Source organism: Melopsittacus undulatus, chromosome 17 (genome assembly GCF_012275295.1).
Source record: "Melopsittacus undulatus isolate bMelUnd1 chromosome 17, bMelUnd1.mat.Z, whole genome shotgun sequence".
Taxonomy (NCBI): domain Eukaryota; kingdom Metazoa; phylum Chordata; class Aves; order Psittaciformes; family Psittaculidae; genus Melopsittacus; species Melopsittacus undulatus.
Window position 1 is genome coordinate 2,720,997 of NC_047543.1, and position 23,188 is coordinate 2,744,184.

Consider the following 23,188-nt stretch of genomic DNA (forward strand, 5'->3'; position numbering starts at 1 on the left):
GCCACCCAGCAGAGCCATCAGTCACCAGCGCTGCTTGGCCCGGGGGGGGCTGCGCTCTGCTCCGGAGCCCTTCCCTGCTGGGGCCCGGTGCGGGTTGAACCCACATGGGGGGGGGACCGGAGGGGGCTCAACCCACCCCCCCCCTCCCCGCCGGCCCCGCTAACCCTGTTAGCGGCCGGCACACGTCAGCAGGGCCGCAGCCGAGCCGCAAATGTGATTACGGGGCCGGGTTCGGCTCCCCCCCCCCCCCCCCCGCAGGGCTCCGGCTCCAGCCCCGGTTCGTGGCTCCCGGCACCGCCGGTAACGGAGCGCACAGCAGGGAGGGATGCGCGGGGGGGCTGTGGTCCCAGCACTGCCCCCAAAGGGGGTACAGAGGAATGGGGCCGGAGCTGCACAGGGGAGTGAGGGGCAGGAGCCCTGGGGGCAGAGCTGGGCTCGGGGGATGTTCATGGGGGGGAAGGGGGGTCGGCCCCCAAAGGGGCTGTGATGCCTGAGGAAGGTCCCTGTGCTGGCACAGGGGACAGGGAGGATGCTGCCTGGCTCTGCTGCATCCCTGCCTGCGGGGGAAGCACCGGGCACAGGCTGGGCAGGGGCTGCAACACTGGCCTTTCACTAGTGCCACGGCAGGGAGACAGGGGGATGGCAGCAGGACAGGGGGATGGCAGCAGGACAGGGGGATGGCAGCAGGACAGGGGATGGCAGCAGGACAGGGGATGGCAGCAGGACAGGGGATGGCAGCAGGACAGGGGGATGGCAGCAGGACAGGGGATGGCAGCAGGACAAGGAGGTGGCAGGAACACAAGTCTATCCCAAGGGGAAAGCACCAACACAGAAAACCACAGCCAGCCCCAAAACCACCCCCCCCCAGGAAGCCAGCCCCAACCCATGCAGTGCCTGGAGCCAACACGAAGCCATGGCCCCCCCAGCCACCACCATGGATGCTCACGGCAGGGGCTGCTGCTCCCCCAGGCTCCCCAGGAGCTGTGTACTCAGTGCACACGTCAGCTCCGCTCGTGTGTGCTGAACTTTACCGAGCACGGCGTGCTCAGGCATAGGAACAACTTGGGAATGGGCTGGGAAAGAGCAGCGCTCGCAGCCTGCAGGTTGTGGAGCTGCAGGAGCCGGCTGCTGGTTAGCACTTTATTAAAACAAATGTGAGGAGGGCAGGCTGGAGCTCCCTGCGGGAACACTGCCGAGAGCTCCTGCAGCACGCACTGAGGTTTAACAAGGCCGGGCTCAGGGCTCAGCCTGTGCCGAGGATGAATCAGACCCTCAGCCAGCGCTGGGGGTGACCCGAAAGTGATGAAGGTAGAAAGAGGCAGGAGGGAGGGTGAGCAGAGCATCCAGCCTGTGTGCAGGGAGGTGCTGGCTGCCACCCCCCGGGGACTGAGCACCTTGCCATTAAATCACCGGGAAAGAAGGGGGAATTCCATGTCTGAATTCAGCCTAGCTGGGGCTGGGAGCTAGGAAGGGATCAAGCTGGGGACATCCAATAGCAGAAACAGGACCTGGGAAGCCACCTACTGCCCCAGTGAATGGATTCACAGAATCCCAGCCTGGTTTGGGTTGGAAGGGACCTTAAAGCTCATCCAGCTCCAACCCCTGTCCCCCACAGGGACCCCTTCCACTGGAGCAGCTGCTCCAAGCCCCTGTGTCCAACCTGGCCTTGAGCACTGCCAGGGATGGGGCAGCCACAGCTTCTCTGGGCACCCTGTGCCAGCGCCTCAGCACCCTCACAGGGAATAGCTTCTGCCTAAGAGCTCAGCTCAGTCTCCCCTCTCTTGGGCAGGTTCAAGCCATTCCCCTTGGCCTGTCCCTACATTTCCCTGTAAAAAATCTCTCCAGATCCCTTGTAGGCCCCCTTTAGGTACTGGAAGACTGGCAAAGATTGTCCTGGAAGACATTAAAGTGCCTAAATCCACTCAAGTGCCACCACCCAGACCCAGGAGGGGGAAAACCAAGGACTTGTTCCCTCCCCTGGCCACAGCCACGCAAGGGGAACGGTCCCATCCCACAGGCACAGCTGGTGGGCAGGAACCCAAGCAAGAAGAGAGGGGTGACAGTGCTGTAGAACCCCCCCTGCCTTCCCCTTCACAGGCTGCCTCATCCCACTGTCTGCACTCCACAGGCAAAGCTCATGGAAGGAGGTGGCCTTTGAATGCTCTTTTCAGACCTGGAAATGGAGCCCTCTTGCACGACAGGAGCAGGTGAATCAGGAGCTGAAACGCCGGAGGAGGAGGTACCCGAGCCCCCCAACACCAGCCAGAACCGTGCCCACTGCCAGGCGCAGCCAGAGGAAATGCAGGGAGTCCTCGAGGTGCCTATGGAGCCTCAGGACCTGCCGTCGGGTGCTCTCTGGATCCCCGGAGTTGTCAATGATGTGAGTTGCAAACCTGCACTTCTCCTCCAGTGGGAGCTGGGAATGGATCCGAGCCTCTGCCTCCGCCTGGGACAGCCCATTCCTGAGCATGAGCCGGGAGAGCTGCGCCCCGGGGCTGCTGTCGGGATGGGAGCAGGGGTGAGGGGGGCTGAGGGAGGAAGAGGAGGTTCTGCCTGCCTTCCTCAGCAGAAATGGGGAGAGAGATGTGCCCTGGATGGGCATCCTGCACTTGGAGCAGCACAGGCAGCACTGCCAGGCCTGTAACAGCCCCCCTGCCCCGGCCAACAGGGTTGTGGAAGGACTAAAGACAGCCCCTTCCCCTGTCACAGTGGTGCCAGGTTTCAGGAAAACCACAGCAAGAAGCCCCTTGCACACTAGGATACAGGAAGGTGTCTCTCCTTGTACCTCCAGAAAAGAGGTGGTGTTGCTGACAGGCTTTGTGCCAGGGCTGTGGCTAAGTCCTCACCAGAGCAGGAGGGACATGATGCTCCCCTCTAGCCTCTGGGAGAGGCAGCAGCATCCCAGCCTCATGGTTCACGCTGCACTTACCAATAAACCAGGACCGTGTATTTCATCAGCTTGGTCAGCCTGTTGGTCTCAAAGAGCAGAGGGATGTCGAGGATCACGTAGCGGTAGCCTGAAGGAACACCCCCCCAAGATGAGAACAGCATTACTTGGATTCCCAAATCCCTCGTGCTGCCCACACACTGCAGCCACAGCTGCTCCAGCAGCAGAGCTGCACAGCTCCACATGCCTTCCTGCCCTCCTCCCTCTCGCAGGCAGGATGTGGGCTCATTCCAAGTTTCCAGAGGGGGAGAGAAAGCAAAGCCAACAAACCCTAACCTGGCTGATCTCGGAGCAAAGGTGAAGCTGCACAGATATAATGAGGAGCTGAAAGCAGCTCGAATGAAAGTGCCTGTTCCTGCCTGGCAGGAGCCGCAGCTACACCACTGATGCTTGGGCTCTCCAGGGGAGCAGTGCTCACAGCAGAATCTGCGCTCCTCTCTTTCACTCGTCCAAGGCTTCACCCGACTGCAGCCACTTGAGCTGATGTTTCCCAGCTCAATTTTCTGCCCTTTATGGAAGGTTTTGGTTCAACACTTCTGTTTTTCCAAAGGGAGCAAGGGAATCTTGCAGACTTTTTGCAGCTGTGATGCTGGCACAGCCCCTGGAGCTGAAACCTCCTCAAAACGGGGCCAGCTTGGCTTTAAAGCCCCATCACCACACAGCAGCTGGCAGAGGAGAGCTCCTACCCACCAGCCATCGTCCTCCCGGGCCCTGCAGCCCACCCCAGGCTCTCCATGTCTCCCACAGACAGCAGGATCTGGGGATGTGGGGCACATCCTGCTGCACTCGAGGAGGTGAGGGCAGGGGAAAGCTCTAAGTCAGGAGCCCACTCCCCTCTGTGTCCCCCAGCCATGAGGACACCTCCAGTTTCGCTGGTGTCCCCTCTTTACAACCCAAACCCCCCGGGCTGAGCTGGCCACGGCAATAAAAGCCTTGACAAAGACATCCTCATCCACCAAGCGAGCATTTTACCAGCATCTCCACCCAGAGAGACTCCTTGCTGCCCTCCAGTTGGATCGATGCAAGCTTTCCTTGCACAGCCATCCTTAGAGACAACATCCAGCTATCCCAAATCATTAAAACCTGACTAATGAGGACAAAGCAGCCTGCAGAAGACACTCGGTGCTCTTGCTGAGGGGCAGGACAGCATCCGCCTCCCCAGCCTGCAGCCCTGGGTACAAGACTCCATCTCTGGCTCCCGGCTTTCCTGCCTGTTGCTTCCTCTGTGCCTCCTCCTCCTCCTCACCCTGCAGCAGAGCACGGCCCCTGCAGTGCCCCGGCACAGGCCTATTCAGCTGTCACAGGGCTCAGCTTTGATAAGCTCTATGAAACCAGACTGACTCTATTAAGACATCCTTCTGTCTACACAGAGACCTCCAAACCAGCTGGTGATGTTATCTGGCATTTGATTAGACCAAGTTTGACAGCTGTATTTGTTACATTTACCAGGGGGAAAAGCAGGACTTTGGAAGACACAGCTGTCAGCCCAGTTCTCACCTTATCGAGACTAAAAGGGCTCCACAGCTTCCATTGCAGGCCGGGAAGGCTGGAAGCAGGGAGGAGTATTTGCCCATTTCGGAAGGTATGACATTATACATCAAGTAATCTCAGAAGAGGCCTCACAATGCTTTTGCTCAGGCCCTACAGATGTACTTTAAGCCATAGAAGAAGGTGGTGAAGGGCAGCAGTGAAAGGCAGGAATGAATCCTCCAAACACCAACGCTAAAGGTGGCAGAGCACAAAGGCCATCACTCAATGTTGGTTCCTTTTGTGCTTCCCTGTCCCTCTCCCCACTTTAAAACCAAAGGCAGAGCAAGCAGGTAGAGCTCCTGCCCGAGCTGCAGTCCTGGGGTGCTGGGACACAGCCTCTTACCTAACACAAAGTACTTCAAGATCTGCTTCAGCATCTCCTTCTGGATCTGCGGGTGGGTGATGGAGTTCAGCAGCTGCCGCTTCTCCGGCTGGGAGAAGATGATGCTTCCCAGAGCCTCACGATTTATCTCCCCGTTCTCCAGGAGGATCTCGGTGCCAAAGTGATGCACTATCTGCTGGTAGGCCTTGAGGTGAGGCTGCACCACTGCGAACATCAAACAGCCGGAGGTTAGAGCCAGTTCTACAGCACAGTTGGTGTCGGCAGCAGCGATCGGCCTCAGCTGAGCTTGGCTCATTAAATAACCCAGCTTATTGTCCGTGGTGGGCAGCACATCTGCTCAGCACCGCGGCCCAGCACACACCTGCATCGGTGCTGTGGCAGGAAAGGGGCTGCAAAACCCCCTCTCAACCCAAGGGCCCTTTGAGCACTGACCCCGAGAGATCGAAGCATCCTGCACACATTAATTCAGAGCCACAACCTCCCTGTGCTGCTGCTGCTGCTGCTCGGGGTTAGGAGGCACAGGGTGGCTGGGAGGATTTGCTGACAGCCAAGGCACAGGCAGGAATGGGGCTGAGCAATTCCCATCACCTGCAGGGTGAGGAGTGGAGCAGGGAGATCCCAAAGGAACCAGGATCAGCATCAGGGTTTTAGCTGCAGACTTCAGCACTGGGTGAATACAGCCTCACTGCTACAAGTCAGCTGCTAATGTGGTTTATCCTTTTAGACTGTCTTTCACCTCAGTCACCCAATTCTTCAGTGCCACGAGCAGAGAAACCCTCTTAGACATTGATTCCCAATAGGCATTTGCAGAGACTCTGACGTTACATGAGTGAATTTGAAAGCCACAAAAAAAACCCCATCCAACCCAAAGGATGCAGCAATAAAAGCATCATGAAGCTCAAGCTGAGGCTAACCACAGAGCATCGCACGCTGTGTATCGTTTCCTCTCCAGAAGCCAGGAATGTTGCCACAGGTTGGAACCTCAGCCCAACCTAATAAAAATCTTTAAGGCCAATTTCTTTCTCCCATGGAATTTGATGCGGAGGCAGTTTGAGGATGGGGGAAGTTCACATAGTAAATAAACACGGATGAAAAAGGAATTGGAGGAAAAGGAAGTGATTGGTAGAAACCCATCACCGAGCAGCTGCGGTGTTTTCCTACCATCTCCGAGGGCTTTTAGCACCTCCAGCAAATCTCCCACACCTTGAGGAGAATTACAGTGCAATAACATGTTCAGAGCATCACAGCCTCGGGAAGCTCTTCCCCAAACAGAAAAGCACAGGAGCTTCAAACCAGCACCTCCTGCCCCACGCTCAGCCCTGAGCCCTTCCGCATCCAGAAGCTGATGCTCTTCCCAATGCTCTCCATGCTATCCCGAGGGCACAGAGGGATGAACAGCTCCAGCTCTGCTGGGGGACCACAGCTGCGTGTCTGGGGCCAGGTTTTGGGAGCAGCAGGAGGCAGATGCGCTGTGCCACAGCCCAAATTCCCACTGACCTGGGATACTGGGAGCCCCTTTGTTTCATTGATTTTAAGGCACAAGGAATTCTGTGGAGCAGTCCCTCAGTATTACCAAGCACCATCCAGCATGGAGGGGAATTCCCTTTCAAGCTTGTCATTAACACCACCTAACATTTAGTTATGGGTTGGGTGTCCTGGGGTTCAGGGGGGACATCAGATTAGAACCTGTTTTCCAGAGAACCACGTCTATCTTCGGCTTTCTCAGCTGGGAAGTGCTGCATTCCAGGGGAGGAAAACCGAGGGTGGGATCTCCCCACAGCGCTCATGAGGACACGATCTGGGTTTTCACTTTATTAAATGTAGATCCTCGATCCAATCCTCCCCGAGCCTGCGGCTCCCCAGAGCCGGGAACAGGAGGCAAAGCCTCATCTGCCGTACCCAGAGCACCCTCTGCTGCCTGCGCTTCCCCACAGCAACCCGGGTGTCGGGAGAAGCACTCACCCTGCCGGGCAATGACATCGGCATCGATCACAGCACAGCCCAGCTCCTGCAGCACAGCCACCACTGTGCTCTTCCCCGACGCGATGCCCCCCGAGAGGCCGACCAGGAACATGGTGCTCTGAAACGGGGAGAAAAACACCGTGGAAAGATGTGAGGATGGGACCATTTGGTTCATGCTCTGCACTGTGATAGAATCATAGAACAGTTTGGGTTGGAAAGGAGCTTAAGATCATCCAGTTCCAACCCCCTGCCATGGGCAGGGACACCTCACACTAAACCATGGCAACCAAGGCTTCAGCCAACCTAGCCTTGAACACTGCCAGGGATGGAGCATTCACAACCTCCCTGGGCAACCCATTCCAGTGCCTCAGCACCCTCACACTAAAGAACTTCTTCCTTAGATCCAGTCTAAACCTCCCGTTTCAGTTTGAACCCATTACCCCTTGTCCTATCACTACAGTCCCTAATGAAGAGTCCCTCACCAGCATCCCTATAGCCCCCTTCAGACACTGAAGCTGCTCTGAGGTCTCTCTGCAGCTTCTCTTCTCCAGGCTCAACAGCCCCAGTGTTCTCAGCCTGGCTCCATACAGGAGCTGCTCCAGCCCCTGAGCATCCTCGTGGCCTCCTCTGGACTTGTTCCAACAGTTCCATGTCCTTCTAATGCTGAGGACACCAGAACTGCACACAATGCTCCAGGTGAGGTCTCACAGAGGGGCAGGATCAGCTCCTTGGCCCTGCTGCTCAGGCTCCTTTGGATGCAGCCCAGGATACAGTTGCTTTCAGGGCTGCAGGCACACACTGCTGGTTAACTGGAGCAACAACAAGGGGCAACTCAAAGGGAATCAGAAAGGGCACTCCTGCTAAACAGCAGTGGCTGGTGAGAAGCCCAAGCCCCATTCCTGGTGGTACAGAGCCTTTCCTGGTGTTATGCTGGCCTTGCTGTAACACAGCAGCCGTGTCTCTATTTACCACAGTGGGTTAAGATCTTGCCCTCTCCAGCACGATCTTCTGTGCCCTCTGCACCAGCCTGCAAGGGGAACGCTGCAGGATGGGAATCAGGCACTTGGGATGGAGGCTCCGCTTGTGTGAGAGCCCCATGGAAACCTGTCCTGCCCATGCAGCCACAAGGCTTTGGATGCAGTAACCCCACTGCTTGGACCCCCAGCCTTGGCTGGGACTTGCTCCCCACAACCTCGGCTGTCACTGCAGGGGTAAAAGAGCACTTGGAAAGGGATAACCTAGAAACCAAACAGGGCTTGAAAACACTTGTGCTGTCAAAGGGGCTCAATGGATCCATGGCAGGAAGGATAAATCTTTAATAAGCCTGGAGCTGAACTGCACACAAGGGTACTGAGGTTCCTGCAGATGTTACAGGCAGGAGCCAGAAACACTTTCCCCCCAAACAGGCCTTTATTTTTGCGTGTATTTGCCCAGTACCAACTAAAGCACATGGGGAAAGCTGAAATTGGGGGCTGAGGACAGAGCTGAAATGAGTCCTCCAGCCCCATCCCATCCCTGGCACTGCTCCTGCTCCCCTCGGCTCTGTGAGGGGCTGTGGTACAGGGGTAACCGATGGACAGGGGGTAATACAGGGGAACTGTACAAGGGGTTAATGGGATTCCTTTGCTTAAACAAAAGTATTGTCTGTCCTAAGTACCTAACGTCCAAGGCACTGACTGCTGATGAGGGGGAGAAGCAGATGCTCAGCTCTACTATAAGGGACCAAAGCAGATGTTTGGTTCTGCTGGGGCAGAAGCAGACGGCACCGACCAAACCCTCAGGCCATGGGTGAAGGTTAAAAGGTGAAGAGTTTAAGAAGAGGAAGACTCATTTACTTCATCCTGAGACCCCTGCCCATGACCAGAAGGGGGCACTGCGCATGCGCAAAGGACCTTCTAGCTCATTACAATACGAAGGGGCGATAATAAATATGTATAGGGGTATCGAGTAACCTAATGTATATGTATACCTTAAGAGGATAAATGTAAAGGGAGAACAGCCCTGAGGGTGCATCCTTTGGAGGAGCCATCCCCATGCACCTCAGCGCTGAATAAACCCATACCTACTTTACAGCTGTTGTGGGGTCTGTCCGCGCAGCAGCACCCGTACAACCACCGGTACAACCACCGGTACTCGGTGGGGAGCAGCCGCCACCGGCACAGCCATGAACCCCCCCCCAAACCCGGTGAGCTCCGGCCGTTCCCGAGGCCTCCCCAAGGCCGCGGCCTGGGCCCCGGTTGGGGTCAGCCCGGGAGGGCCCGGCCGGGGCCTACCCTCACTCACCCTGTGCCCGGCTTCATGCACGGCGCAGCATCCCGCGCGCCGATTGGCTGGTGGGAGAAGGGGGCTGCCTGCCAGCCAATCAGCACCTCCCTCATTGGATTGGGCCTGCTCCCTGAGGCAGGAGGCGAGTGAGGGCGAGGACCCGCAGGCTCAGCGGGGGGCAGCGGGTGTCCGGTGTGTGCGAGCCCCGCTGCCACGGAGCCGCGGCCTGGGCCTCCGCAGGCCGGCACGGACTACCGGCCCCGGCATGCCCCGCGGCCCGTCACCGGAGCCCGTTGCTGTGCTGTGCGGCAGCAGCCGAGGCCCCGTTGCACGGCAGCGGATGGCGGCCGCCGCCGAGGGCTCCGGTACAGAACGGCCCCGAGCACTGTGGTCACCGCCGAGGGCTCCGCAGCCTCCGGTACAGAACGGCCCCGAGCACTGCGGCCACCGCGAGAAGCAGACGGAGCACGGCCCCGACCGGGCCTGAGCGGGGCCCCGCCCTGAATGCGCTCTGATTGGCTGCGAGGCAGCGTCCTGGTCTACGATTGGTCAAGCTGCCCGTCAGTCTGCCGGGGGGCGGAGCCTCCGGCTCCCGTTCACGGCGGTGGGGAACGGGCAGCGCCGTGTCCGGGGGCAGCCGGGGCTCCCCCGTTAGTGGCAGCAATGAGCCCGATCCGCAGCTCCTATCCGTGGGTTAGGGTGTGCCTCGCGTTCCCAATGGCTCCCAGTACAAGTCCCGTTATCCTCCCGGCATCTCCGGTACCGCAGTGGTACCCAGGGTGCGTTATCCGCTCCCCGGAGCCTGGGGCTGCCCTGGCAGAAGCCCAGGCTCCTGCACACCCGTTCTGGCCTCATCCCGGAAACAGCCCAGGGTTTTGCAATGATGATGGATGTCCTGTGGTTTGAGGAGCCGGGTGTGAGATGGTGAGTTAGGCTGGGAGCAAGGAACGGCTTTATCTGGATAGGAAAGATCTGAAATCCCCATCAATCCCCCCATTACTCGCTGCTGTATTTGATAAGGCACCGAGCTGGATCAGCTGTTGCTTTCCTCCTCGTTCCTGCTGGCTTTGCACGCAGCAGGGCACGTCCATACGTGGCTCCTGCCACATCATGTGCTTCCAGAGGTCTTCATCCCCCTGAGCCTCATCGGACTCCTCTTCCCTCTCACCCTGTGTCCCAGCAGCTCTGCCATGCAGAGCCCATCACCTTGAAGAGCTCTCCTCCCTCCATCGGCAGCTTTCCGGAGGCAATCCCGCCTGGCCGGTAACCAAAGTGAATAAAAGGTCACTCAAGAAATATCGCAGAGGGTTCTGTTATGACAGCACAGATGCCTGCTTATGGTGTATGTGCCTCCCGGCTGCGGCGCTGTGTCTCAGGCTAATAGGGTTAGCTGGGCTTGGGGAGATCTTTATTCTCTTTCCCTCTGACATGATTAGGTTTGTGGAAAGCAGAGCCAAGCAGAGAGGAGACACTGTGCTTAATCACTGTTACATCCCAGCCCAGCCGTTCAGCCTGCCCTTTGCAGTAAAAGGTGCGTTCTTGAGCCCTCTTCACAGCCTAGGATCCGTATCACACCTCCTGCGACCTCCAGGAGTTCAAATACAGTTTCCTGCCTGGACTAGGGCGAGCATGGAAGTGCAACAAACGAACTGGGAAATGCCCAGTAACAGAGAGAGAGCTTGGAGCACTCGGGAGCTGGTGTTGGAAGTGTGGCTGACAGGCACGGGGATCACAAGTGAGGCTTTGGACTGCTCTGGCAAAGCTCCTGTTTCCCCAGAACCTAATGGGGGGATCCACTTAGAAAAGATGGAGCAGTAGGAAAAGAGGGGGTTTCTTCTCGATGACTCTGTTGATTCCATCCCATTGTGTTACGCTGGAGTGGGGGAGGCTTTCCTGTCACTGTCCCCAAAGCCAGGGCATGGGAAGTGCCTTGAGCTGCCAGGGGGCTGCAGAGCAACATTCCCAGTCCTGCCTCTGCCCTGCTCATGGTGAGAGTCGCTGGATCTGGGCTCTGAGATTTAAGCCATCACAATATTACTTAGTGAGAGCAACCCTCAAAGCAGCTCAGGCTGGAAAGGAGGTAGGGGAGGAAGCTGTGGGACAGGAGCTGGCCTGGCAGTTAACCCTTCAAGGGGGGAAACCAGCCTCAGCCCTTGCATCTATGTGGGTCGCACCAGCTGCAGTAGCTGGGATTTTGGATGGTGTTGGATCATCACTGGGACATTTCTATCCGTTTGAGGAGAGTCCAAGGGGCTGCAGCTACCCTGGAGCATAGAGAAGATGACGTTTGCTTTCCTAAATGGACTTTAAAATAGAAAATGCCTATAATGACTGCTTCCCAAGGTGCAGCAAGTTGGTCCTTCAGGTTTTCCAGCGTGCTGGTGAGCCCTCTGCTGGGTTGGTTTTCATCTCCCAGCTGGAGCAGGGCCCTTCCCCACACCACAGCACCTGGGAATGCAAAACCTCATCCTGCCTCATTCCACCCGGATTTCTTCCAGGTCACGATGACTTTGCTCATAAACCAAGGAGGACTTTTCTCAGTGCCTTTATCCTGTGAGCCTGGTGTGGGCTGAAGTGATGCTGGTTGGGTTGAACTCATGAGCAGTGGGCTGGGAGTTGGCAGCTCTGATTTAGGAAGCAAAGTGACACTGCCTGAATACTCAGGGTCTGGGAGGGGTTTGGGTGTTTCATCCGATACCTGCAGCATCCCAGTGTGGAGATGACCTGGGAAAATGTGTCCATTCCCTTTGGAAGGGGTGGCTTCCAGCGTCTGCCTTCAGGTGTGCTCACAAACCTGCCTCGTGCCATCGGTTTGTGGTGTTTAAATTGGTAAGAAATCACAGAATCCCAGCCTGGTTTGGGTTGAAAGGGACCTTAAAGCTCCTCCAGCTCCAACCCCTGCCATGGGCAGGGACCCCTTCCACTGGAGCAGCTGCTCCAAGCCCCTGTGTCCAACCTGGCCTTGAGCACTGCCAGGGATGGGGCAGCCACAGCTTCTCTGGGCACCCTGTGCCAGCGCCTCAGCACCCTCACAGGGAACAGCTTGTGCCTAAGAGCTCAGCTCAGTCTCCCCTCTCTTGGGCAGGTTCAAGCCATTCCCCTTGGCCTGTCCCTACAGGCCCTTGTCCCAAGCCCCTCTCCAGGTTCCCTGCAGCCCCTTTAGGCACTGGAGCTGCTCTCAGGTCTCCCCTTCAGGAGCCTTCTCTTGTCCAGGCTGCCCCAGCCCAGCTCTCTCAGCCTGGCTCCAGAGCAGAGCTGCTCCAGCCCTCACAGGGTCCCTGTGGGTGATGCTGGGCAGGGTGGAGCAGAGATGCTCCCGTTGGAAATCCCTCCACGTGAGCATGATGAGTTCACACCATGACCCCAGCACCCGGTGAGTAACTGTGGCCTCAGCAGCACCGTGCAGGGAGAGGCTCCTCAGTGGGGCTGCCCCAGCTCGGGTCAGCTGCTTTGGTGGTGAATCCACATCCAACTGTCATGAATCCCTGACCCTGAGGGGGTGGCAGGGCCGGGACGGCTTCGTCTCTGCTCCTTCCATGTGTGTGCTCTCTTTGACTCATGACTAAGGGGGTGCCTCGGCTTGAGCCCCCTCCCATCGCCATCCCCATGGCTCCAAAGAGGATGCTTTGGTGATGCCAGGGAAGAGGCAGCACACGGAGGCTCCGGTGGCTTTGGGTCAATGCTGCAGGGAACAGGCATCTGGATGGTGGTTGGGACGTGTCTGACCCCGGGATGAGCTCAGGTCCTGGCTGCTCCCAGGCTTGGCTGCACGGACAGACCCTGATGCAGGCAGCGGAGGAGCCGTGCGGGGCTGGACTTGGGTTGAGTCCTGCATGGAGCTGGCACCTCAGCCTGGGGCTGGGCTTTACCGTTAGCTCGGAGCAAAGAGCAGGACCCGGCCCTCGGCCTTCCCAGCTCTGTCAATATTTGCCGGCAGCAGCCCCATGCTTGGCTCCTGCTCTTCACCTTCCAGGAAGGGGCTGGAGCGGGAGAAGGGGTTTCCTGTAAGCACTGATAAGCCAGGGCAGGAAGGAGCCGTGGCTCTCACTGAGGGCACCACAGCAGCGTGTGCACCAGACCAGCATGGGCAGGGTGGTGGCAATGGGCTGGCATGGGGGCTCCGTGCTTGGCCCTTCCCAGGGCTGGGAAAACCGAGGGGGGGGGCAGGAACAGGCACCCACTGGGGCCAGGCTGAGTGTGATGAGGGGATGCCAGCGGTCATGGGATGTGAGCATGGGACTGGTGGGAGGAAACGGAGTTGGTGCAAGGCTGGGAGCACAGGGACAGCCCAGGGGGATGCCCAGGTTTCCTTGGCTTTGGTTTGCTTTGCTTTCCATCCTCTGCGTTTCTCAGTTCTGGAAGTCCCATCCCATTGTGGCAAGGGCAGGAGGGCTCCAGGCACATCCCTGGGCAGCTCTGGCACAGATCCCCTTGGTGGCAGCAGCAAAGGAGGGACCGCAGGGTCCCCACTGCCACCGAGCGCAGGGCACAGAGCCCTGGGTGCCCCTGCACTCTCCCGGCACAGAGCATCCGCTCCGCGCTGCCGGCGGCTCCCGGTGCCGGTGCCGATGCCCCCGCTCGGTGCTGCCGGCGGCTCCCGGTGCCGGTGCTGGTGCTGGTGCTGCCGGCGGCTCCCGGTCCCAGTGCCGGTGTCGGTGCTGCCGGCGCTCAGCTCCGGTGCTTTCTAGGAACCGGCTCTTGCCCAAGGGCTGGTGCCAGAGGAAGCCGCCACCCCCGCGGCAGCCGCATCCGGTCCCCCCACCGCTGGGTCCCGGTGCAAGCAGCATCCCCAGAGCGGTCCCAAAGGATGCTGTTCCCTTGTGCCCCGTGTCGCTGTTCCCTTGTGCCCCGTGTCTCTGCTCCCGTATCCCCGCGCCCCGGCCGCACATCATCATCCCCACCCGCCGCAGGCAGCACAGGCAGAGAGCAGGGCTCTGGAGCAAAAATAAGTTTATTTCCATTTATATTGCGTATAAAACCGAGCAGGGATGTGTCTGTGGGGCTCAGGCAGCAATAAATACAGTACAAAACAGCGGGATGGGCTGGGAACCATCCAGGACAGCTCCGCGAACCGTGAGGCAGGGAAAGGGATGAGAATAACTTAAACTGCAATAAATACCCTGAGTTTTGCAGGGAATGGGGGTGGGCGGTGGAAAAACCTCGTGGGAAGCTGCTGCATCCCTTCGGCACCTCCCTACTCCCCTCCCTCTTCCCTAATGACTAATAAATACTAATGTCACTATGCCAACGAGAAGTGACACGGCTCAGGTCTGTCCCTGCAGCCCAGGCAGGGAAATGCTGCTCCGAAGCTGCTTCATGCCTGTCCGAAGCCGGTTTTCCTGTGGGATGCAGCCCTTGGGAAGCCCATGGGGGCTCAAGCCCAGCAACTCGTAGCAGAGATACACTTGTGTTTAAATATTAAACAAGGGCGATGCTGCGCACGGGTCCGTGTGCGGGGCCGGTGTCCGGCAGCATTCCCGTCCGCAGGGAGCTGGCATAGCCATACATATTAAATAGGTGGGGAAGTCGGGAGCCCCCGGGTCAGAGGTGCGCCAGGTGCCGCAGGGCCCGGTACGCAGCCTCCAGGAACCGCTGGAAGTCGGCCAGGATGAAGAAGCTGCCGACCTGGTGGTGGAAATGGGAGGAGAAGGCAGGGAGGGGACCCCGGGTCTCTGTGGGGTATGTCACCGTGGCCAGGCCCAGGTCTTCCATCTGTAACTGGGCAGAGGCAGAGGCATCAGCTCCGGGCTCTGGGAGCGCAACAGCAGAGCCCCATGGAGGCACAGACTGGGTTGGGTTGAAGGGACCTTAAAGCTCCTCCAGCTCCAACCCCTGCCATGGGCAGGGACCCCTTCCACTGGAGCAGCTGCTCCAAGCCCCTGTGTCCAACCTGGCCTTGAGCACTGCCAGGGATGGGGCAGCCACAGCTTCTCTGGGCACCCTGTGCCAGCGCCTCAGCACCCTCACAGGGAACAGCTTCTGCCTCAGAGCTCAGCTCAGTCTCCCCTCGGGCAGGTTCAAGCCATTCCCCTTGGCCTGTCCCTCCATCCCTTGTCCCAAGCCCCTCTCCAGGTTTCCTGCAGCCCCTTTAAGCACTGGAGCTGCTCTCAGGTCTCCCCTTCAGGAGCCTTCTCTTGTCCACGCTGCCCCAGCCCAGCTCTCTCAGCCTGGCTCCTATGGGAGCTGCTCCAGCCCTCGCAGCATCTCTGTGGCCTCATCCAACAGCTCCAGTTCCCTCTGGTTGCTGCTGCCCCAGAGCTGGATCAGGGCTGCAGGAGGGTTCACCCCATCCCACAGCAGAGGGGCAGGATCCCCTCCCTGAGCTGCTGCTCACACTCTGGGGATGCAGCCCAGGATGTGGTGTCCTTGCTGTGCCCATCCTGCCCTCCCCTCACCTGATGCTGGATGTTGGAGGACAGGTTGGCAGCATCCAGCTGCAGGCTCTCCACCAGTGCAGCGTGTCCAGGCAGCAGCTCCAGGACGGCATCGAGGGAGCTCTGGTAGGTGCGGAGCCCCTCTTGGATCTGGCTGAAGCAGGCTTCCTGTGGGGTGCATGGCATGGTCAGCTCGGCACGGGCACCGCGGCACCGGCAGGGCTGAGCCCAGCTAGCCCATGGCACGGGTGGGCTGTGGCACTCACCGCCTGGAAGCCGCGGCCATGGCACCGCTCCATGGGCACCTGTGTGATGCTCAGGTCCTGCCGCAGCAGCAGCAGCTCCTCCTCCTTGCACAGCTGGAAGGTGTCACACTGCAGCCAAGGGGGATGTGGTCAGGGTGGCCGGAGGACCCCATCGCCCCCAGCTCCCCTCGCTGGGGTGTGGGATGGGGCAGACCTGGTGCCCAGGGTGGTGGAGATGGGGCCGTCCCACCATGATCCCCATGATCCACCATGATCCCCATGATGGGGACTCACCACCACGTGCTGCAGAGCAGCCACGTCCCCCTTGATCTTGCGGGTGAATTCCAGGTTGTTGCTGAGGAAGATGAGGAATCTCTGATCCCCCGAGAGCTCGGCCAGCGGCGCCCCAAGCAGCTCCTGCCATGGCACCCACAGCAGCAGCACCAGCACCCCTGTGGGAACAGCGGCTCAGCACCCACCGTGGCACAGCCCTGGCACTGCCACCGGTGATGGTGGCACCGACGCAGCCTGGGGAAGGGGCAGGGACCCCATGGAATGGGGGAGATGGAGCTGGTGCTGCCTGTGTGCCACTGGTGCCGTGGTGCTGGGGCCACCGGCTGCAGGCTTTGGGTGCGTGGGTGCAGTGGGTGCTGCAGGTAGAATGGGCTTAGTGGGGGCTCTGGGAGCTGGGGGGAAAGTGGGTGCAGTGGGAGCAATGGGAGTGATGGGTGTAGTGGAAGCACCTTTAGCAGTTGGAGCAGTGGAAGCCCTGGGAGCACAGGGAGCACTGGGAGTAATGGGGGCTGTGGGAGCAATGGGAGCAGTGGGAGCAGTGGGAGCAGTCGGAGCAGTTTTAGCAGTTTTAGGAGTGGGAGCAATGGGAGCACAGGAAGCACTGGGAGCAGTGGGAGCAATGGAAGCAGAGGAGGCACTGGGAGCAGTGGGAGCAATGGGAGCAGTGGGAGTATTGGGAGCAGTGGGAGCAGTGGGAGCGATGGGAGCAGAGGAGGCACAGGAAGCACTGGGAGCAGTGGGAGCAATGGGAGCACAGGAAGCACTGGAAGCAGAGGAAGCACTGGGAGCACAGGAAGCACTGGTAGCAGTGGGACACTGGGAGCCCAGGGAGCAGTGGGAGCCCAGGGAGCAGTGGGAGCACTGGGAGCAGAGGAAGCACTGGGAGCAGTGGGAGCACTGGGAGCAGAGGAAGCACTGGGAGCACTGGGAGCGCAGGGAGCAGTGGTAGCGCCGTGCTGCGGGCTGCAGTACTCACGGGTGACAGCGCACATGGTGCCGGGTTCGGTGTCTCCTGCTGCCTGTGAGCGTGGCCGGCGGCTGCAGCTCCTGCCCCGGCATTGATCAGGGCATTTATAGCGGCCGCGGGGATTCACACCGATGTGGCAACAGCTCCTGTTGCTTCATTGCCGTAACCACCCGCATGCAAATCCGGACGCGGGTGCTGAGCGCTGCCCACCCCTCCTGTGCTGGGGCTTTCCCGGTGGGCAGCGGCTGCCCCCGGTGCAGCGGCACCCGGTGCCCGAGGGGTGCCCGGTGCGGGGCCGGTGCCTCCGGGACACATTAACCCGGGGCTCAGCACCACGGGGTCACTCGCCATTCCCTGGGATCAGTGCCATTCCCAACCCATGTGGACACCGAGCCCCTCACCGCGGTGTCAGGGCGAGCAACAACGGGGTGGCCTTCACGGGGTGGGAGCAGTTGGAGGTGGTCAAGGTGAGATCCCATGCAAGGATCCTGCCTGGATGGGGGCTGCAGGGCTGGGCTGTGCTCAGCATCCCCATACATGAGCACAAGGGGCCTGACCCCCCTCACTGGGGCTGTCCTGAGCAGCACCTTCGGGGAAGCATCGTCCAGGGCAGCTGCTCCTGCCCCACTGTCCCCATGGCTCTGACCGGGGGATTTGGCTCATGCTGCTTCCCGCAAGTGCTTCCAAGATGATCTGTGGGTCAGTGCCAGCTGGGAGGGCTCCTGCCTGGCACGGGCAGGGTGTGGGATGCAGGGATCCAGGCAGGATGACCCTGGCACAGCACTGAGCTCTGCACCCAGCCTGGCTCCCATCACTGCCATCCTGCAGGCCATGGGGATGGGCCCCAGAGCCAGAGCTGCTCCCACCTCCAGCAGGGGAAAGGAACCCCCCATTGGTGGCTGCAGTCGATCTATGAGCATCACCCAGGGCCTGGCATGAGGCTGGTGTTAACTCTGAAGCCTAATGATGACTTCCCTTCCTAGACCTTGGGCTTCATGTCCTGCCCTCAGGCTGTGTGAAAGGACCTCGGTAGCAGAGCCTGTTGATAGGGAGGACACCCCCCAGCCCTCCATGTGCCCTCCCCAGAGCCACTGCAAACCACAGCCCTTCTGGAGCTGGTACCCATGGAGGGGCTCGGGTGCATTGTGCCCATGGGGCTCATCCCGGAGCAGAGCTGACATTGCAGCAGGCTGATGCTTTCAGGAATCGGGGTGGGGGGGACATGAATCAGTGCTTGGTGGGGCCCAAAGTCCCTGTCAGCTTTCCAGGGAAGGAAGGAAGGAAGTGGTGACCAGACCCGAAACCCTGTGGGTTGGTGCTGGGGCACGAGGGCAGCACAAAACCCCCTGGGACCGGAGCTGTCCAGCCCTGGGGACTGTCCCCAGCATCCGCCCCACTGCGGTTCTGCCTCGTGGTCACCCTTCCTGTGCAGGGCCTGACCCAGGCACCATCAGCCCCTGCCCAGCATCCGCAAGTGAAGGCTTCCAGGGTGTCCCCTGTGCTCTCAGTGCTGGATCCAGCTCTCACCTTCCCTGCTCTGCCCCAGCTATGGCCTTAGAGCAGGGACAGGCTGTACCCTGGGCAGCCCCACACTTAATCCTCAGCCTATGGGAAGGCATGGACACAGTGAGAGACTCATGGATGGCCCTGGAGAATGAGCCCCGATGGTGGTGAGACCCACTTGGTGCAGCTGCAGGTTCCCTCACTCCCCAGCACTGGTGCCTGTGAGGCACAAGAAGGATCCAGCCTGACCCCCCTGTGCCCTTGCCAGCAGGACAGGGTGTGGGGGTGACTCAGCCCTCTGTGCAAATGGTGTTTTTCCCACTTTTATTTTAAAAGTCATAATTGAAGCTTAACAAAGTTTGACCCCATCATCGCTGCGAGAGCCGGGGGCACCCATGGCTGGGGCTCCCAGCACCCATCCCGGCTCTGCGGCCCCGGGAGGCCCCAGGGCAGGGGCTCCTCTGTGCAACCACCGTGACCACAGTCAGAATGCTGGGTTACTGGGGAAGGGGGATCCTGCTTGGGACCCCCAAGAAGCTGCATGGCCAGGGATCCCCCCCACCGGACAGACATGCAGGTATCTATAAAAGGGGCCGGGGCCGTGCAGGGGAAGCGCTGCTCAGGCAGCATCTGCCCTAGGGACAGCTAAAAAAGTGGAGCCAGGCCAGAGGCTCACGGGAAACCATCATCATCGTCCTCTGCCATCTCCTTTGCGAACTCCAGGTCCTGCTGCTCGCGCTCCCGGCGCTCCTGCAAGGCAAAGCCAAAGGAAAAGGTTGGTGGGGGCCAGGAGCTGCATCCGTGCTGGAACCTCGGTGGTGGTAAAGGAACCCCCCCCCCCCAGAAAGAGACCTCACCTCTGCAGATTCCAAGTCTTTGTTGTAGGATTTCGGTGGGAACCTCATGGCCTGGAAAACAAAGGAGGGACTTCATTGGGGACTGGAGGGATAGGACAAGGGGTGATGGGTTCAAACTGCAACAGAGGAAGTTCAGGTTGGAGATAAGGAAGAAGCTCTTCCCTGTGAGGGTGCTGAGGCGCTGGCACAGGGTGCCCAGAGAAGCTGTGGCTGCCCCATCCCTGGCAGTGCTCAAGGCCAGGTTGGACATAGGGGCTTGGAGCAGCTGCTCCAGTGGAAGGGGTCCCTGCCCATGGCAGGGGTTGGAGCTGGAGGAGCTTTAAGGTCCCTTCCAACCCAAACTCTTCTATGTTTCTCCTTAAGTGACACCACTGTCCCCTGGGCCAGACCCTGCAGCCCCTCGCACCTTCACGGACATGTTGTGGATGTCGAGGCAGAACGAGATGCGCTGGTGAAAAGCCAACTGGGGCTCCCGTGTGGAATAGATGTCGATCATCTCCTTGGACTGGACGTAGCCCTTCTCGTGGTTAATGCTGGCCTCGATGACACCATCCCGGATGGCCTGCATGCCAGAGCACAGGTCAGGGCACCCGCTGCCTCCCGGGCCTGAGCTCAGGGGAAGGGAGGAGCTGGCTGCTGTGACAGGAGCAGTGAGCTCAGGCACACAGTGAGGGGATGAGGTGCCCTGCGTGTCCCCAGCGTCCCTTTGGAGGGGCCTTAACCTAAACCCAGCAACTGCCCCAGGAGGGAGCCTGCTCCCAGAACACAGAGGGACAGGACCTGATGCAGGTACCTTGGCAACAATGAACTCTGCATCCTCTGGGCTGTCGAGCTGCAGCTTCTGGGCAATGTCAGCCAGGGAGATGCGAGAGTAGGACAAGCTGATCATCCGGACACCTGCGAGGAGGGACAGGAGTGCAGCCCCCGGGGCCAGGCAGCCCAAGGGTACCCCAAGCACCATCCCTGCAGCCTCCTACCCGTCTTGATGACATTGTGCCTCAGACGAATGATCAGGGTGTAGGTGCCATCAGCCTGGAACTTGTCCCCAAACTGATCAAGGACTTGGTTGAACTTGGACAGGTTCCCAGTCCTGACGGCTGGAGGAGAGAAGGTGTTTGTAGGGAAGGGGAATGGGGGAAGCGAGGAGGGCAGCTCCTGTCCTCTGAGAGCTGCCTCCTCCTCCTTCTCTTCCCCAAGCAGAGCCTGCAGCTGAATCCCCTTGAGGGGAGAGGGAAGAAATCCCCACTGCTCCCCTTCCCAAGGCTTCCTGCTCCCCCAGAGCCTGGCTCAATGTACCCTGGGTCAGGAGGAAGTAGGGCATGAGCGAGCGCTTGAGGGAGGGTTGTCTGAACTGGAGCCTGTCCGGGATCTCCCCCAGCAGCAGTTCCACCACGATGAGCAGCTTGTGCACCTGGAGCAGAAAGAGACCACGGGAGCTGCGGCTTCCAGGAGGATCCAGGAGGATCCGAACCCCTCGAGCTTCCCATCCCTGCTCACTGTCTGCTTGAAGCCGACGGCCGTGTGCTGTGGGGCCTTCCGCAGGGCGTTTGTCATGGTCCTCCGTGCCTCCGAGTACTCCAGCTGGATGGCCTTGATGCGCCCTGCGTTGAGACAGGCCACAAGGGGCTTGGAAAAGCGAATCCAACTGGATCCACTGGATCACATCCTGCCTGGAAACCCCATCTCCAGCTGTTCCAATGGGTTCTGTGCAGATGCAGAGCCCTCGCTCTCGGGCACAGCCCGAGCGCAGGACCCTCTGTCTCACCTGTGTAATAGAGGTACCGAGCCCACTCGTTGTTGTTGGCCTGCTCAGGGAACACAGACTTGGAGACGAGCTTCTCGGCCTGGTCATAGAGGTTGTAGTGGAGATAGTTCCTCAGCAGCAGGTTCAGGAGGGTGGCCTGGCCATCAGCATCGTGCCGCAGTGTGGCTGTCCGGAGCCGGGCGTGCAGGAAGCTGCAGGGAAGGGGAGCGTGGCAGGGAGGAGGAAAGCAGCAGCCCTGGCTCTCTGGGCTGCAGGCCCCAGCCTACCTCCTGACCCCATCCAGCTTGTTCAGGAACTCGTAGATGCGGGAGTGGTAGTAGTAACATTTGGCCACCACCAGGTCAAGGGCCCGGCGGTTCTGGGAGCTGATCTTCTGCATCAGGTCATCAGACACCTTCTGAGCCTGCAGGAGGGGAACAGAGCTCAAGGTGGAGGCAGGGATGCTCTGAAGAGCAGGGAGGCTGCGGGACTGAACCCAAGGCTGCCTCCAGATGGAACTGGAACAAAGGGGAACACACACATGCAGCTCCTGGGGTTCTGCAGACCCAGCCTGGTGCAGGAGCACCCCATTGAGAGCTCAGGGACCTCACCTCTGGGTACCGCTTGCTGTTCATCAGGTGGATGACCAGCAGCAGCTGCAGGTAAGTCTCCACCTCTGGCAGAAGTGGGGCTGAAGCTGCCTTCCCTGTGCGTGGCCGAAACTGCAGCTCTGCTTCCGTGTCCATGGACTGAGGACAGAGACATTGCTGGATGCCTGTTCCCCCTGACACCTCTGCCTGCAGCGAGGCCATCCCCAGCCCGGTGACAAGGGGGTGACAAGGGGGTGACAAGGGGGTGACAAGGGGGTGACAAGGGGGTGACAAGGGGGTCCTCGGTGCAGGGAACGGTGTCCCCTCTGCCCCTACCTCCTCCAGGAAGCCGAGCAGGAAGTCCCTTACGGAGCTGTTGGCAGTGAAGAAGCCATGGATGGCTTTGTGGAGCACGTTGGAGTTGAGGCGTCGGGAGGTGGAGGGCAGGGCCCGCAGCGCCCGCAGGACATAACGCGGCTCCTTGCCCGACACGGCCTTTTCCAGCTGCTTCACGTGCTCCTTGATGTCTGCGGGAGCACCAGGAGAGCCTCACTCGGAGCACAGGCAGCGCCGGGTCCCTCATGGCACCAGCAATGGGGGGGGTCCCAGTGCCCCCCCCCCCTTCTCCATCCTCCCTCTGGATCCCACTGTGGCTCTTGTGCAGCTCAGGGGACCCCATCCTCCCAAGGGTGACCCCTCAAACACAGCTTCCAGATTCCCCTTCCCTCTTAAGGCCCTCGCAGCTCCTTTCCCCACCAACAGCCTTCCCAGCGCCCCCTCTTCCTCACCCCACACTACCCCTCCGCCTCAAGGACCCCCCATTCCCCTTCCTCCTCCTCAAGGACCCCCTCATTCCCCTTCCCCTTCCTCAAGGACCCCTCATTCCCCTTCCTCCTCCTCAAGGACCCCCCCGTTCCCCTTCCTCCTCCTCCTCAAGGACCCCCCATTCCCCTTCCTCCTCCTCAAGGACCCCCTCATTCCCCTTCCCCTTCCTCAAGGACCCCCCATTCCCCTTCCTCCTCCTCAAGGACCCCCCATTCCCCTTCCTCTTCCTCCTCAAGGACCACCCCCCCATCCCCTCACTGACTCTCCCCCCCCCATTCCCTCACTGACTCCCCCCGTTCCCCATCCCGTTCCCCCCCTCACCCTCCAACGTGACCGCATCGAGCTCCCGCTGCGGCTGCCGGTCCCCTCCGGTCTCCGCCGCCTCCTCCTGCATCTCCACGTCGGGGGCTGCGGGGGGAGGCCCCTCGAGGGGGACCTTGGCCTTGTCTCGGCGCCGGGACGGGGCCTCCTGCTTCATGACACTGCAGCAACCGCGGGGCACGCCGGGAGCCGCCAGGCCCGGCCAGCCGAGCGCCGAGAGGCGGAGCGCTCGGCTCCTTCCGCCCCTCTTCGGCTGTCTCCGGAGCCGCGCTCGGTGATCTCCGGAGCCGTGTTCGGTGATCTCCGGAGCCGCGCTCGGCTGCTCCTGCCTGGCTCGCTGAGGTGAGGTGCGAGGCAGAGGGGATGGCCGCTCCGCTCCGCTCCCCTCACCGGGCTCGGGGTCCCCTCGCCCCATTGGCTG

At 60.1% G+C, this 23,188-nt stretch overlaps 3 protein-coding genes across 5 annotated transcripts; all 3 read right to left on the reverse strand.

Moving 5' to 3' along the window:
- Positions 1-1,699: 1,699 nt before the first annotated feature.
- Positions 1,700-9,406, reverse strand: DCAKD (dephospho-CoA kinase domain containing). Of its 3 annotated transcripts, none has more exons than XM_034070163.1 (5): positions 9,066-9,406; positions 6,783-6,900; positions 4,821-5,024; positions 2,930-3,017; positions 1,700-2,495 (listed from the first exon to the last, which is right to left on the reverse strand). In XM_034070163.1, exons 2-5 carry the CDS (start codon positions 6,892-6,894, stop codon positions 2,213-2,215), a joined length of 687 nt encoding a protein of 228 aa, XP_033926054.1. In that variant the 5' UTR covers positions 6,895-6,900; positions 9,066-9,406; the 3' UTR covers positions 1,700-2,212. The 3 variants fall into 3 exon arrangements, with proteins under 3 accessions (XP_033926054.1, XP_033926053.1, XP_005140214.1); XM_034070162.1 differs by having other exon boundaries at positions 1,702-2,498; XM_005140157.3 differs by lacking the exon at positions 9,066-9,406 and adding an exon at positions 8,845-9,050 and having other exon boundaries at positions 1,702-2,498.
- Positions 9,407-14,588: 5,182 nt separating this feature from the next.
- On the reverse strand, positions 14,589-16,952 carry CSF3 (colony stimulating factor 3). Its single transcript, XM_034070302.1, has 5 exons — positions 16,937-16,952; positions 15,961-16,118; positions 15,688-15,795; positions 15,443-15,589; positions 14,589-14,759 (listed from the first exon to the last, which is right to left on the reverse strand). The coding sequence occupies exons 1-5, from the start codon at positions 16,950-16,952 to the stop codon at positions 14,589-14,591; spliced, it is 600 nt and encodes a 199-aa protein (XP_033926193.1).
- Positions 16,953-18,737: 1,785 nt separating this feature from the next.
- On the reverse strand, positions 18,738-22,963 carry PSMD3 (proteasome 26S subunit, non-ATPase 3). The gene is made up of 12 exons (XM_034070359.1): positions 22,768-22,963; positions 21,958-22,148; positions 21,643-21,780; positions 21,319-21,455; positions 21,053-21,243; positions 20,785-20,888; positions 20,584-20,698; positions 20,265-20,384; positions 20,081-20,184; positions 19,694-19,849; positions 19,288-19,338; positions 18,738-19,180 (listed from the first exon to the last, which is right to left on the reverse strand). Exons 1-12 carry the CDS (start codon positions 22,922-22,924, stop codon positions 19,103-19,105), a joined length of 1,542 nt encoding a protein of 513 aa, XP_033926250.1. The 5' UTR covers positions 22,925-22,963; the 3' UTR covers positions 18,738-19,102.
- Positions 22,964-23,188: the final 225 nt, after the last annotated feature.

Excerpts from the sequence above, each read along its gene's own strand:
- PSMD3 (XM_034070359.1), bottom strand. The coding sequence starts at position 22,924 with ATGAAGCAGGAGGCCCCGTCCCGGCGCCGAGACAAGGCCAAGGTCCCC. Across the intron at positions 20,699-20,784 it reads CCGTCGGCTTCAAGCAGACA|GTGCACAAGCTGCTCATCGT; the intron begins GTGAGCAGGGAT and ends TTTCTGCTCCAG. Across the intron at positions 19,850-20,080 it reads CAGAGTTCATTGTTGCCAAG|GCCATCCGGGATGGTGTCAT; the intron begins GTACCTGCATCA and ends TCTGGCATGCAG.
- DCAKD (XM_034070162.1), bottom strand. The coding sequence starts at position 6,894 with ATGTTCCTGGTCGGCCTCTCGGGGGGCATCGCGTCGGGGAAGAGCACA. Across the intron at positions 5,025-6,782 it reads CGATGTCATTGCCCGGCAGG|TGGTGCAGCCTCACCTCAAG; the intron begins GTGAGTGCTTCT and ends TGATGTTCGCAG. Across the intron at positions 3,018-4,820 it reads CTTGAAGTACTTTGTGTTAG|GCTACCGCTACGTGATCCTC; the intron begins GTAAGAGGCTGT and ends GTGTTCCTTCAG.
- CSF3 (XM_034070302.1), bottom strand. Across the intron at positions 15,796-15,960 it reads CTGCTCTGCAGCACGTGGTG|TGTGACACCTTCCAGCTGTG; the intron begins GTGAGTCCCCAT and ends CCTTGGCTGCAG. Across the intron at positions 15,590-15,687 it reads ATGGCCGCGGCTTCCAGGCG|GAAGCCTGCTTCAGCCAGAT; the intron begins GTGAGTGCCACA and ends TGCACCCCACAG.